This window comes from Cydia splendana, chromosome 6 (assembly GCF_910591565.1).
Source record: "Cydia splendana chromosome 6, ilCydSple1.2, whole genome shotgun sequence".
In the NCBI taxonomy this organism is placed as follows: Eukaryota; Metazoa; Arthropoda; class Insecta; order Lepidoptera; family Tortricidae; genus Cydia; species Cydia splendana.
In genome coordinates this window covers 9,142,646-9,155,581 of record NC_085965.1, presented here as the reverse complement: position 1 = coordinate 9,155,581, position 12,936 = coordinate 9,142,646, and the positions used below count along the sequence as shown (strand labels likewise).

Here is a 12,936-nt window from a genome sequence, read left to right as displayed (position 1 = left end):
TGCCAGATGGTCACAAAAGTCACATTTTTCGTGACTTTTCGCCTTCTCGTGTGACATGTGCGTGACTTTCGATCATGAGGCAATTTTTGTGACTTTTTAAGCTAGTCGAATTTTGTACAAGTTTAGTTCTGCAATTCGTATTATTTAGGAACGCAGTGAATGCACCCAAGTTGACACTTGCACTGTTAAAAGTAGCTAACACACTATCGCACCGCACCAAGGTCATTGTGGGACGCACCCATAATGGCGATAGTGTGTTAGCTACTTTACTTTGACGTTACATCCACCATCATGTTTATTATAATAGTCGTGGCAAAATGAGACTTGTTACCTTGACATGAAAGTGTTATTTAGTTTGATAGTATACCTAGTAGTTGTTTTTTTAGTGTAATGATTCATTTCTTTTAGTCTGTACCTTAATCATTGCACTACATCAGTTATTTTGAGATTTATGAGTGCTCAAAAACCATTAGTGTGTTATTTTTATCCGGGGGTAAATTATTTACGCATATACTTTTTTATTTTCTTTTGATTAAGTTTAATGAATAATAAATGCCGCAAGTTGAGTACAGACGCCATTAAATGAACCGTTGCTTGCACTAGTTGCACTTGCACGGTCTTGCAGTCGCGCGAGCGGTGAACAATGTAAACAGTGTAAACATTCAAAACTTTTCTTTCGCACTGACTGTGTGACTAGGTCCGGCGATTTCACGCTTCGCGCTTTTATTAATATGCCTGTGAAGATAACAGTGTTTTTTCCGAATTTGTTTACGATTCGATAGATAGGTTAACTTTGATTAATAATTGTTTTTTATTAAGATTTCGTATCAACGTAAATGTCTGGAATATATCGTCAACCAAAAGTTCAATTCAATATTTCTTTGTCTGTGACTGCAAAAACAATCTGCGTTTGGCTATTTCATTTTCACTACACCAGTTGGTAAAGGCGTATCCAGACTAGTACATTTTTCGCCAATCTGATTAAATTGCCCGATCGAATCAGGACGTGCGGATGTAAACGCCAATTTGGCTCGCCGAATTCAACCGCCGATAATGGCCGATACAATGAGGTGCGGAGTTGCGGACGCAAGAATACCAATTTGTGACGCCAGTATTTTCGTTCTGGGGCATTTGTTCAATTTAGAGGGCTCTAATATCACAAATCTAAAATTGGTGATTTAAGTGGTATCCTTTCTTCTTCTTTGTCGGTTCCTCAAGGCTGAGGGTCGTGACCATCAGGAGTGCAGTTTTTCACCACCGCTCTCCAAACCCCCCTGTCTTGGGCCAGCTGTATTGCCCCCTGGATGTTGACGCCCGTAGCGTCGCGTATGGCATCAGACCACCGGGTTGCTGCCTCTACTTCTTCTCCGTGGTGGTATCCAGGCCTGATCAAATCGGTCGAATTGATCAGGAAAATAATTGGCGCCAATCTCATCTAGCGTTCACACGTACACAATTTAATCACCAATTTTAGTACCATAAACAAACGCACGTACAGATCCTAGCATTCCATAGATACTAGCTTCGAAGATTAGTATTTTTGTGTCCACACCTCCTGATTCGATCGGGCAATTTAATCAGATTGGCGAAAAGTTGACTAATCTGGATACGCCTTAAATTGGAGATTGACGCCAATTTCATTTCTGATCAAATCAGTCGATTTGGTCATCCCGTCTGGATACTGCTTAAAGGCTCTCGTGATTGTTCGAAAACTGATAAGAAAGCTGCATTTTATCCACAAGAATTGATTATTTTCAGGGAGAAAAAAAAAACAAGAAATAATAAAAGGAACTTACAGGACTGTATGGACAGAAGTGATCAAATCGAACGATTTGATCAGAAATGAAATTGGTGGCAATTTCCAATTTTATCACCAATTTTAGATTTATGGTGATATTAGAGCCCCCTAAATTGGAAATTTGCTTCAAAACTAAAATACTGGCGTCACAAATTGGAATTCTTGCATCCACACTCCATTTTATCGGTAATATCGGTCATAATCGGCGGTTTAATTCGGCGAGCCAAATTGGCGTTTGCGTCCGCACGTCGATTCGATCGGGCAATTTGATCAGATTGGCGAAAAATTTGAATTTCGCGCCTTTTTCTACTGACAAGATTTGCTTGACCAGCTATACCTATTACCCATACAATACAATAATATTAAAATGTGACTTAAGCAGCAAAAACGTGACTTTTAGGGAAACGAACCGTAACTTAGGACTCCAGAGCCCTGGCAACACTGTTTCAATTTGGAAGTATAATTTGATTTGAGGAATAATCGGAAACCGACGTGTTTCTCATTTCTCACCTTGTAAATAAATTAATTTACATACATAGCAAATTCATGCAAAATGTATTTACAACTTTAGTTATAAGCGAAGTTTCGGCTCCTACGAGTGTGTTCCGTGCGTGAAAATAGTAAAATCGGTTTCCATGTTTTGGGATCATGTTTACCGTAACAGGCATATCATGCAGGAGTTCGAGGACCTAGAAGTGCACAAAACCAGTGTCTCTGTATTTGTAGCGTTGTTTTACTTGGAAATGCTGTATATTCTGATCATGACGCTGTCGATATTGAACAGACTCAATCAGAATATGCCGTCGTAAATCGTAGAAGATTTCTCTGTATACCTCAACAGTAAGTTATGAACATTTAGGTTAATTGCTAGTCGTGATTGCGATTTACCTAAATGAGTTTATTGAACTTCTATTAATCATTGCTTCAACAGTATAGCTCCAAACTGAAGTGTCATTAAAATTATGATTATAAAATGATATTTTTTAATGTTTTTCTGCAACATGTGACAGAAATATTTACTAACAGACTCGAAGCATGTTATTGAAGTTGTTTATGGAATATCAAAGAGTATATTAAATTATATCTATTTATAAGTAACAAAACTGTATCTACACATACATTTATAAGTAACAAAACTGTATGTGTAGATGTTGGAACATGTTTCTTGCTAGACTTCCCGCCTACACACAACCAACACCCATTAAATAAGAAATCAATGCTAGTGAAGTGCTTAACAACTGAACATAAGCTATAATTATACTTGATTCAGACCCTGAAATCAAAGTGTACCTGTATACAAAATCAGTTATAATGTGATTTAAAAAAATACTCCATTAAAAACATTGTTGTGAATAGTTAATATTAATATTCCTAAACATTAAAACAAAAATTAAAAATCCTTAGTGATTTTCAAGCTTTTTACATTCAGATTTCCTACTTGGTACATGACCTTTGACCTTGTTGCTTCCTATCTCATAACATATCTAATTGTTTATCTATTGTATGTACAAAACAACTATGTGTCAGATCCTTGAACCAGCATAAACTAACATCATACTTAGAAAAATATGTTATGACTTGGGGCTATTGTTGCTTTTGACCAAATATGCCAGATAACATGGCTTTTTGTAACAATGTGGGTTGAATTTTGCTATAGTGTGTGCCATCAACTTACTGAAGACCCCTATCTGTTTTGAAATACCTATCCAACAACACCCCACACCATAGGGAATTGACCTAAAAAATTTTTTTAGGGTACCTCTCCAGGTACTTTTTATGTAAGATATGAAATGAAATGAATGAAATGAAAATTCTTTATTTGCATAAAATATGGTATAACAAGGTGTTATTGGAAAAATATTCCCGTACAGAAACATATTTTGCTGGTTAAGCATGCAAATATTATCTTAAAGCTATTAGTCTTCATCTATTTGGTAGGTACATTGTTAACTTAAAACTAATATTTCTACTTAATACTAGGTACCTATTACATATCGAACAACTCACTTACAGAGTAAAACACCTGTTTTTTGAGCCAACAATATAGTTGTGCTTTAAATGGGTTTAGAGGCAGGGGTTTGATGTTTTCCGGAAGGGCATTAAATATTTTCATACATAAATAATAACTATTTTTCATAAAAAGGGAACTATTAGGAATAAAATCTAATACAAGTTTATTGGGATATCTCGTGTTTCTATTGTATACATCTTTGGCCTTTTTGAATAGATCTGGATATTTTTTTACAAAAACTGCTGCCTCGAAAATGTACATGCAAGGTAGTGTCAAGGAAGAATGTCTAGTCACTTGACAATATTTTGAGTTATTGCGATTTGAAAAGAACAATGTATATAATTAACCATATTATTTTCGTGTATAGGTGTTTTTAAAGTGAGAGAAAAAGGAGTTATTTAAGGCTCTACATTTTGTCTTTACATTCTCATTTTACAAAAAAAGTGACTAAACATGTTCTTTCCGTGTAGCCTTAGAGTAGGCGCGCACAATCAACTTTGTCTCCACAACTTTTTTTTTGTCTCTGTCGCACTTGACTTCGACACTTGAGTGTGACAGAGACAAAAAAAAGTTGCGGAGACAAAGTTGCTCATGCACGCCTACTCTTAATTTTACTACTTTGTCGCCATGAATGATGTATGTATCCATGCCAATTTGCAGCTTTCTAACACTGACAAACACAGAGCAAAGTTGCATACGAACAGACCTAGTGGACTAAGGAACCCTAAAACTTTACTGGTGTTAATAAATTATTTTGACTTGCAGGTAATTAATTGATAATGACTGACATTAAGATAAAGGAACGGCTGTACCTCTCAAAGCCGGACGACATCTATGTGGACCATCACCAGCTAATGCAGCATCAGGTGGACGCTCTCCGGATGCTCTATGCCCAATTTAAAAAGGTAAAGTCATAATTCATTTTTTTTAGCATTAGAAAAAAGATAAACAATCGTGACGTGTCTTTATATTGAAACACACTCTTGAAAAATAAGTCACAGCCATTATGTAACAATTATGAATCATATATGATTATTTACATTTTTTTGCCTTCATAAGTAATAGTTACTGATTTTTATAAAGCGTTTTTCAATTAAAAGACACGTCAAGATCGCGTAGTATTTTTCTAATGCTAAAAAAACGAACTATAGAGGGTAGGCTGGTGCCTAGACCATCCTAATACCCACTATGGTTTTGTGATGCTGATATTTAAACCCAAATCTACATGCTAAGGATTGCAATAACGAGGCAATAACCAGTGAAACTAAACTGGTTATTGAATCAGCTATGACCAAAAAAAAACTTGGTTCAAAATTGGTGAACAATAATTGGTTAAAACCGGTTTTGGCTTATTATCAAGAATGTATAAATTAATAGTTTAGAAACCAGGAAACCAATGAAATAAGTGTTTTGTGTAAGGAAATGCGAGTACTGGTTCTGTTTAGGTTTCGGTTATAACAAAGTCTAGTTTTCAAATCAAACTTATGTCAGATGCCTAGAGAAAATTTTTTTTACTAAATATTCATTTAGTACAAATTTTACGCCCCTCCCTCTCTCCTTGGCTATCGGCCATATCAACTGCCTTCCCCTAGCCCATCAGCTGGCGACGCCCTTGCTTGTGACACTTACATTTTACACTAATTTTTATTATAATCTTATAATTTTTAGAAAACGGGTGGCGTGATCCTCAACGACCCCAGCGGCTACGGGAAGACGGTGGTGGCTGTACTGTTTCTGCAGGCGCTGCGGCAGATACTGCCGTCGCCCGCGCTCGTACTGTGTCGCGCGGGAGAATTACAACACTGGCGACACCACTTCCACACCTGGGCCACCACGGAAGGTCAGTACAGAGGGCCTACCGCGAACAACGGGTGGCGTGATCCTCAACGACCCCAGCGGCTACGGGAAGACGGTGGTGGCTGTACTGTTTCTGCAGGCGCTGCGGCAGATACTGCCGTCGCCCGCGCTCGTACTGTGTCGCGCGGGAGAATTACAACACTGGCGACACCACTTCCACACCTGGGCCACCACGGAAGGTCAGTACAGAGGGCCTACCGCGAACAACGGGTGGCGTGATCCTCAACGACCCCAGCGGCTACGGGAAGACGGTGGTGGCTGTACTGTTTCTGCAGGCGCTGCGGCAGATACTGCCGTCGCCCGCGCTCGTACTGTGTCGCGCGGGAGAATTACAACACTGGCGACACCACTTCCACACCTGGGCCACCACGGAAGGTCAGTACAGAGGGCCTACCGCGAACAACGGGTGGCGTGATCCTCAACGACCCCAGCGGCTACGGGAAGACGGTGGTGGCTGTACTGTTTCTGCAGGCGCTGCGGCAGATACTGCCGTCGCCCGCGCTCGTACTGTGTCGCGCGGGAGAATTACAACACTGGCGACACCACTTCCACACCTGGGCCACCACGGAAGGTCAGTACAGAGGGCCTACCGCGAACAACGGGTGGCGTGATCCTCAACGACCCCAGCGGCTACGGGAAGACGGTGGTGGCTGTACTGTTTCTGCAGGCGCTGCGGCAGATACTGCCGTCGCCCGCGCTCGTACTGTGTCGCGCGGGAGAATTACAACACTGGCGACACCACTTCCACACCTGGGCCACCACGGAAGGTCAGTACAGAGGGCCTACCGCGAACAACGGGTGGCGTGATCCTCAACGACCCCAGCGGCTAGAAGCTAGAGCGGTTCGAAAAATTGAATCTTGAGCGTTGCGAGGGTTTCAAAGCTGCCCCCAAGTGAAACACAAAATTTTTCACCACACCAACCTGAAGCAAATATTAAATGTAAAATATCAAACAAAATCAAATACAAATGAATGTTATTAAATATTCATCATCCAAAATCATCATTTAAAAGTCAATTCTACCAGCAAACATAACAAAACAACTCAAAATTTGGGTAATTCTTATTCTTATACATTTTTTCTGTAACACGTAAGAATAGCATGTATATTTGTGAAAATAAGTATACTCTATATCAATATACTTAGCAATTTACCTCTAGTTTTAGGTCAACCTAAATGTATTGTCCTAAGGGTATTAAAAACATATAAAAAAATAATTACAAGTGCGAAATGTCACGGACCGTGTAGTGTGACTTCCCCAGATTTTATGATATTTGATTTTATTTAAAAAAAATATGGAGTGATTTTGAAATAATTTATATCAAATATAAAACACTAATCCTTGTTCTACAACACTTTTTAAAAATTGTATGGATTTATAACGATTTTATATAATTTTAAACAACATACATTTTGTGATTAGTTTTCGCGTCACCACCGCGCGTGGTAATATAAACATGCGGTACTCGGTAGAAAATCATCTTAACTACGGGCAGCCTTATTAAAGTTTTTTTAGAACAGCAACACTGTGTTGTTGTCAGGTTTACAAATGGCTGAAGGGAGAAGTTTTGTCGAAAATGATTTATTTGTGTTCATTTGAAAAAACGGTCAACCTTAACGCGTCACCGCCGTGTTAGAGTTTTAAAAGTAAGTTGCAGTTTCACGTTATTGTTTATAACGTAAGATATACCTCATACATTGCAGATTAAGCTAATTATTTAACATTTGAAAAATCAAAGGAAATGTTTATGTAATATCGAACATGTTCCAAATTATCACGACCGTGGCCTCAAAAATCTGTCACCGCCACGGACTTTTGAGTCCACGTTCGTGACATATATACACCAGGGGCCGATTGCATAAAAAACTACAACTAATATTACAAGCGGAACTCCTTATTTAATAAGTGAAATTAGAAAAGGAGTTCCGCTTGTAATACTAGTTGTTGTTTGTTATGCAATCGGCCCCTGGTCGTGTCATTCTTAATTCGTTTAATTAATTTAGAGGCACATGTACTTTTCAGAAATGCATTTTTATTAGCTACAGATCATTTGCTATTATTGCCCGACTGCCAAAGCAAATAAAAATGTGTTTCGCTTGTATGTATGTATGATGTGTATCGAATTCTTTGTCACGCTCTACAGCCTTTATAGTTTGTAGGATTTCAACGTCTGAGCTGTCATTAGGTTTGTCGTAGCTTGACCATATGAATAAAAAAATAGCTTTTTGTATGTACTTTTGACATATGTAATAATATGTGAAAAATAAAAACGTTTATGAAAAAAAATTTTTTTTGGACACAATTTAAGAATCACTCATTTGCATTTGATTACTTTGCTTCACATGTGAATTATAGGTAAAAAACTTAAGTAAGTCACCTGTTGTATGTAGTTGTGGCGTGTTCGAATAGACAATACATGTTTAAAAGACACACACAAACAAAACAAATGTCTATTCGAATACGTCACAACTACATACAACAGGCGGCGTAGCACGGTCGCGTTTTTATCCCATGTCACCATGCCCGTCACGTTCTAACAAGTATGTAAGTGCGAAAGGGACGCGCATAGTGATAGTCGATAAAAATGGAACCGTGCTGCGCCCGCAGGTGACTTACTTAAGTTTTTTACTTATACTGATTTTGCTATCAGTAATTCACATGTGTGCAACTTTGCTATCCGTTTTTGAAGTGCAAAGTAAGCCTTTCCTAGCTGGTGTGGTGAAAAAAAAATTGTCTTGGTATCTCGGACAATCGATTTTGAAATGGCAATGGCATGTCAATGTTTTTAATTGTTTGGTTGAGTCAATTATAATGCCTGTTTTCATTAGCGGTATATCTATTGAGCAAAAATTATTTAATCAATTGTATTTAACTTACTTTTCAGTAGTAACTTTATTTTTTATTAAACTCCAGACGTAATCTTCGAGTCCTCCAACCCGTACGTGAAGAAATCCATCTTCGTGAACACGCGACAACAGCTGCCGTCGCTCTGCCGCCGGACCTGGTCCGTGGTCGTGGTCGACGATGACCTGCCGAGGGAGCTGCAGGCCGACTTCAAGATATATCTCACTAATGAGGACATGAAGGTATGTGTAGAGAAGACGATAGAAAACTGTAGACGGGTGTCATGGCGACCCTGCCGTGGGGCCTTCAGGCTCCAAGATATATCTCACTAATGAGGACATGAGGGTATGTGTAGAGAGGACGACAGAAAACTGTTGACGGGTGTCATGGCGACCCTGACGAGGGGCCTTCAGGCTCCATGATATATCTCACTAATGAGGACATGAGTGTATGTGTAGAGAGGACGACGGAAAACTGTAGACGGGTGTCATGGCGACTCTGACGTGGGGCCTTCAGGCTTCAAGATATATCTCACTATCATTAGTGAACGATCATTAGAGTAAACATATGTACTGTAGGACGATAGACGGTATAGACGGGTGGCACCTGGTCCTGCAGGCCGACTTCGAAGATATATCTCACTAATGAGGACATGAAGGTATGTGTAGAAAAGAAGATAGAAAACTGTACAGACGGGTGTCATGGCGACCCTGCCGAGGGGTCTACACACGGACTTCTAGATAATAATATATCTCACTAATGAAAACATGAAGAGATATGTCTTCATTCGTGAGATATATTAGGCAGATATCTGTAGGAAACTGTCTAGTCGAGGGTCATGGCGACCCTGCCGACTTGAAGATAACATATAGTATACCTCGCCAGTGACCGACATGAAGGTATGTCTACTGTAATGGTTCATGAAAAACTTATATCGGGCTAGATAGGACCATACATTTTTCTCAATTTACTACACGATATATCTGGTTTTACTATACTAAAATGACAAATTCTATTATCGACAACAGAGTTTAGCTAGACTTAAAGTGTTTGGCTTAGAACTTAGAAGATACAAATTGTCATTTTTAAAGGTATTTTGTACATTATGCTCATCCCAAATAATTCATTTTGAAGACCTCAAAACATACTTACGTATGTCACTTCATTTTATGGATCATAATGTGGACTAAATTGTTTTTATATTATTGTTACAGGAAAATTTGATCACCTTTGCTTCGATATACCAATGGATGTTCCCCAAAGGACCCGAGTTTGACATCAAACAAGTCACGGGACATAAAAATGGACCCGCGGATTTCGACAAAAAAGCCTATCTACTCGATTTTTTGTTTGAAGGAATTGTATTTAGAAGCAAGAATTTCACGCCGTTTAAGAAACCTGAGGTATGTTAGGATATTATTCATTTAAAGTACATATATTGACTGCATATTAGATAGAAAACTTTGTTAATATGATTTAACCGTAAAAACTCCACGTTATATGCAACAAGTGAATACTTTGCCCTTTTCAGCTTGGATCAGTAGTTTCAGAAGTATAAGTTTCTTCTTAGGGCAACACCAGTAAATATTACTAATACAAAATTTTGCAGTGTCTAGCTCACAAAAGCATCAAATACAGAAGTCGGAAGAAGTATTTTATTAATTAAATACAAAATCAAAATGTTTTCTTTCCGTTTTCAGACACAAGCACCTCCCGCACCGATAGTAATTGAACAACCGCGGATATCACGGAAAAACAAAGACGCAACCGGGACGAAAATAAAGCGCTCCAAAGCCAGAATAGAGGCGGAGTCCAACCACGCGGCCAAAATACCGAGAACCGAACCCACAGAGAGAAACTCCACTATCACATCCAAGGACTACTACAAAGATAAAGAAATGGACGTCGAAAGCTTCATAAAAAACGAAAAGCCGATAACAGGAGAAGGTGTTGAAGAATTCATGGATTTCCAAGCGATGATAAAGTCTGATACAGAGAATTTGAAAGATATAGTTAGAAATGAAAGATTGAACGGTGAGGTTCCTATTACAGAGGAGAATACAGACGTGTGCACCGCTGACTATCAGAATGCGATAAATGATATAGTTAATAATGAAAATGATAAAAGTATTGAAGAAAGTTATGGGAATATTGATGCTAGGGTTACGGAAAGTGATTCGGATACAGGAAAGGCTGAAAGTGATTCGGATACAGGAAAGGCTAATAATGGTGTAAATGTGAGTACAGAGAATGATGCAGAAGTTGTAAGTGTAAGTAATAGTAAGATAGAAGTACCCAATTTAGAAGAAAATAAGGATGAGACAATACAAGTAGTTAATAATGAAAAGAAGAAAGATCTTGAAACGAAACTAACTGAATTGGAAGAGAAGACTTTAAATAAGTTTAAGGGATCGCTTTTAGATAGCATATTCTGAATAAGCATATTTAACCTATATACGTTGAGATGTTTGCATTTTAAAAAGTAAGAGAATATGAACTGATTGCTTAATAGGTTCATTATTGAGTATGGTTAATTTCTCTTGCTTACAAATTAGGGAATTGAGAACTCTTGTACTAACTATAGGGCATATACTGCATTACAGAAAAGAAAAATTCATAAAGTATCTGTGTAACTTATGCGAATTATAAACAACCTTTGTAATGTATGATTTCAGTACAAGGTAGACTAACTATGAATTGGGAATTGGTTTAAAATGAACTAACCATAACAACTACGTGTGTATTCAAATATAGAGGGTAGAATCTGAGACGGGACTAGTAATAAAGATACATAAATCAAATCATGATTAAGAACAGAAAGGGAAACTAAAGTTTGACTCACCCTTCAGAAATTAAAGAGTCAAGTTGGAATTCTCTCTTATTCGTTGACAAGCGTTTTTTTAGTGTCCCACTGCTGGGCAAAGGCCTCCCCTCCTTTCCTCCACTCAACCCTATCATTTGTACTTTCCCGTCAATCCGGATAAAATGCGTCCAAGTCGTCCCGCCATCTCCTTTTTGCACAAGACAAAACCCTTTTGACAAGCGTGATTCGATTTTATTAGTTTTTAAAAAGTGCAATTTTGTTATGCTTTGCGTTACTTTAGAGTCTGATTGGCCAAATGCGACAGTCATGGAGGATATCTATCCATCTTTCTCTCTATGATCACATTGTCTAAGATTAGAAGGAGATGGAATTATTTGATTAGATTGACATTTAGCTTTCCAGGGTAGAGGACCTACCGCGAATCTCGAATTTTCGTTATCTGGCCCTCGCTCTAGCATATTCGAGCGATAGAGATGCAAATATACGACTGAACGATGTGTTTCGCGGTTATAACTTATAACCTAATTGTCTCGTAATATGTTTTTATTTTTATAGTAGTCTTAATGTTTCTTTATTAGCATGAAAATGTTATGTATTCCAAAAATGAATTATTTTCTAATTTTTCTATAAATATAACGACTAGAGTTCGTTTTTACCGTCTAAATGTATTTAAAAAATAAATGAACTCAGACTTTTATTCAGTATATAATTTATTTCATTTCCAATAACATTTTTTTTAATGTTTTAAACGGCAACCCAGATTTTAAAACTACTTATTTTAAACTTTTTTTTTTATTTAACTGCATTTAAGGCTAGAAAATTAACATTCTAGTTAAAATCTGGAAACTATAAAAAATGGTGACAACTCTTAGGCAACTGTCCAACAAAAGGCGAGAAAGCGACCGGCCATCGAGCGTTATCTCACGTAAGATAAGAAATGTATGGAGCCTGTGTGGATAAGAAATATATTAATCATTAATTGCTGACACAGCCGGCGTTAGCGTATCGTTATCAGAAAAAACGCTCGAGAAAAACTAATCGTCCACGGTCTGACAACTGCCTAAGTAGTGGGACTAGCACAACTAACATCCTATCCTCCGTTCCATTAGAAAAAGGTTGCGGTTCTACTCGCGAGCGACTCTATTCTCGTGGTTAGACCTACAATCCCAACAAGAAGGTATTAAGGAAGCTGTATAGTGCTTCTAAAATAGCAAATCTTTTCGTTAATACCTGCCTGCTTTGATATTCAACCATATATCATCGTTTATAGGGTTGAATATTGAATGTTGATCTTTGCAATTTGTGTTGTTGATGCTAATTGTATAATTAACTGAGCCGAGTTCCTTTAAGCACTAAGTACATAAGTAGTCAAAATAACTGTCATTTCTTCGAAATGAAGACTTATCAATCATAAGTAATACCGGATTGTCAAGCATAAAATGTATAGAATGTCTTAAGTGTTGCCATTCAATTTACAGTATTTGATTACTTTTCTGTGACATAAAGTGGGTAAACTAACCTATTATGGGCACCCATTAACCGTCACATTGATTGTTATGGAAAGAATTTGTGAGTCCATAATAGGACCGTTTACCACTAAT

The 12,936-nt window shown here is 37.9% G+C and overlaps 1 protein-coding gene across 1 annotated transcript; it reads left to right on the top strand.

Annotated features, from left to right (window-relative positions):
- Window positions 1-2,266: 2,266 nt before the first annotated feature.
- Window positions 2,267-12,032, top strand: LOC134791606 (uncharacterized). The gene is made up of 8 exons (XM_063762654.1): window positions 2,267-2,638; window positions 4,575-4,714; window positions 5,478-5,649; window positions 5,706-6,041; window positions 6,098-6,433; window positions 8,581-8,753; window positions 9,726-9,914; window positions 10,212-12,032. Exons 2-8 carry the CDS (start codon window positions 4,589-4,591, stop codon window positions 10,944-10,946), a joined length of 2,067 nt encoding a protein of 688 aa, XP_063618724.1. The 5' UTR covers window positions 2,267-2,638; window positions 4,575-4,588; the 3' UTR covers window positions 10,947-12,032.
- Window positions 12,033-12,936: the final 904 nt, after the last annotated feature.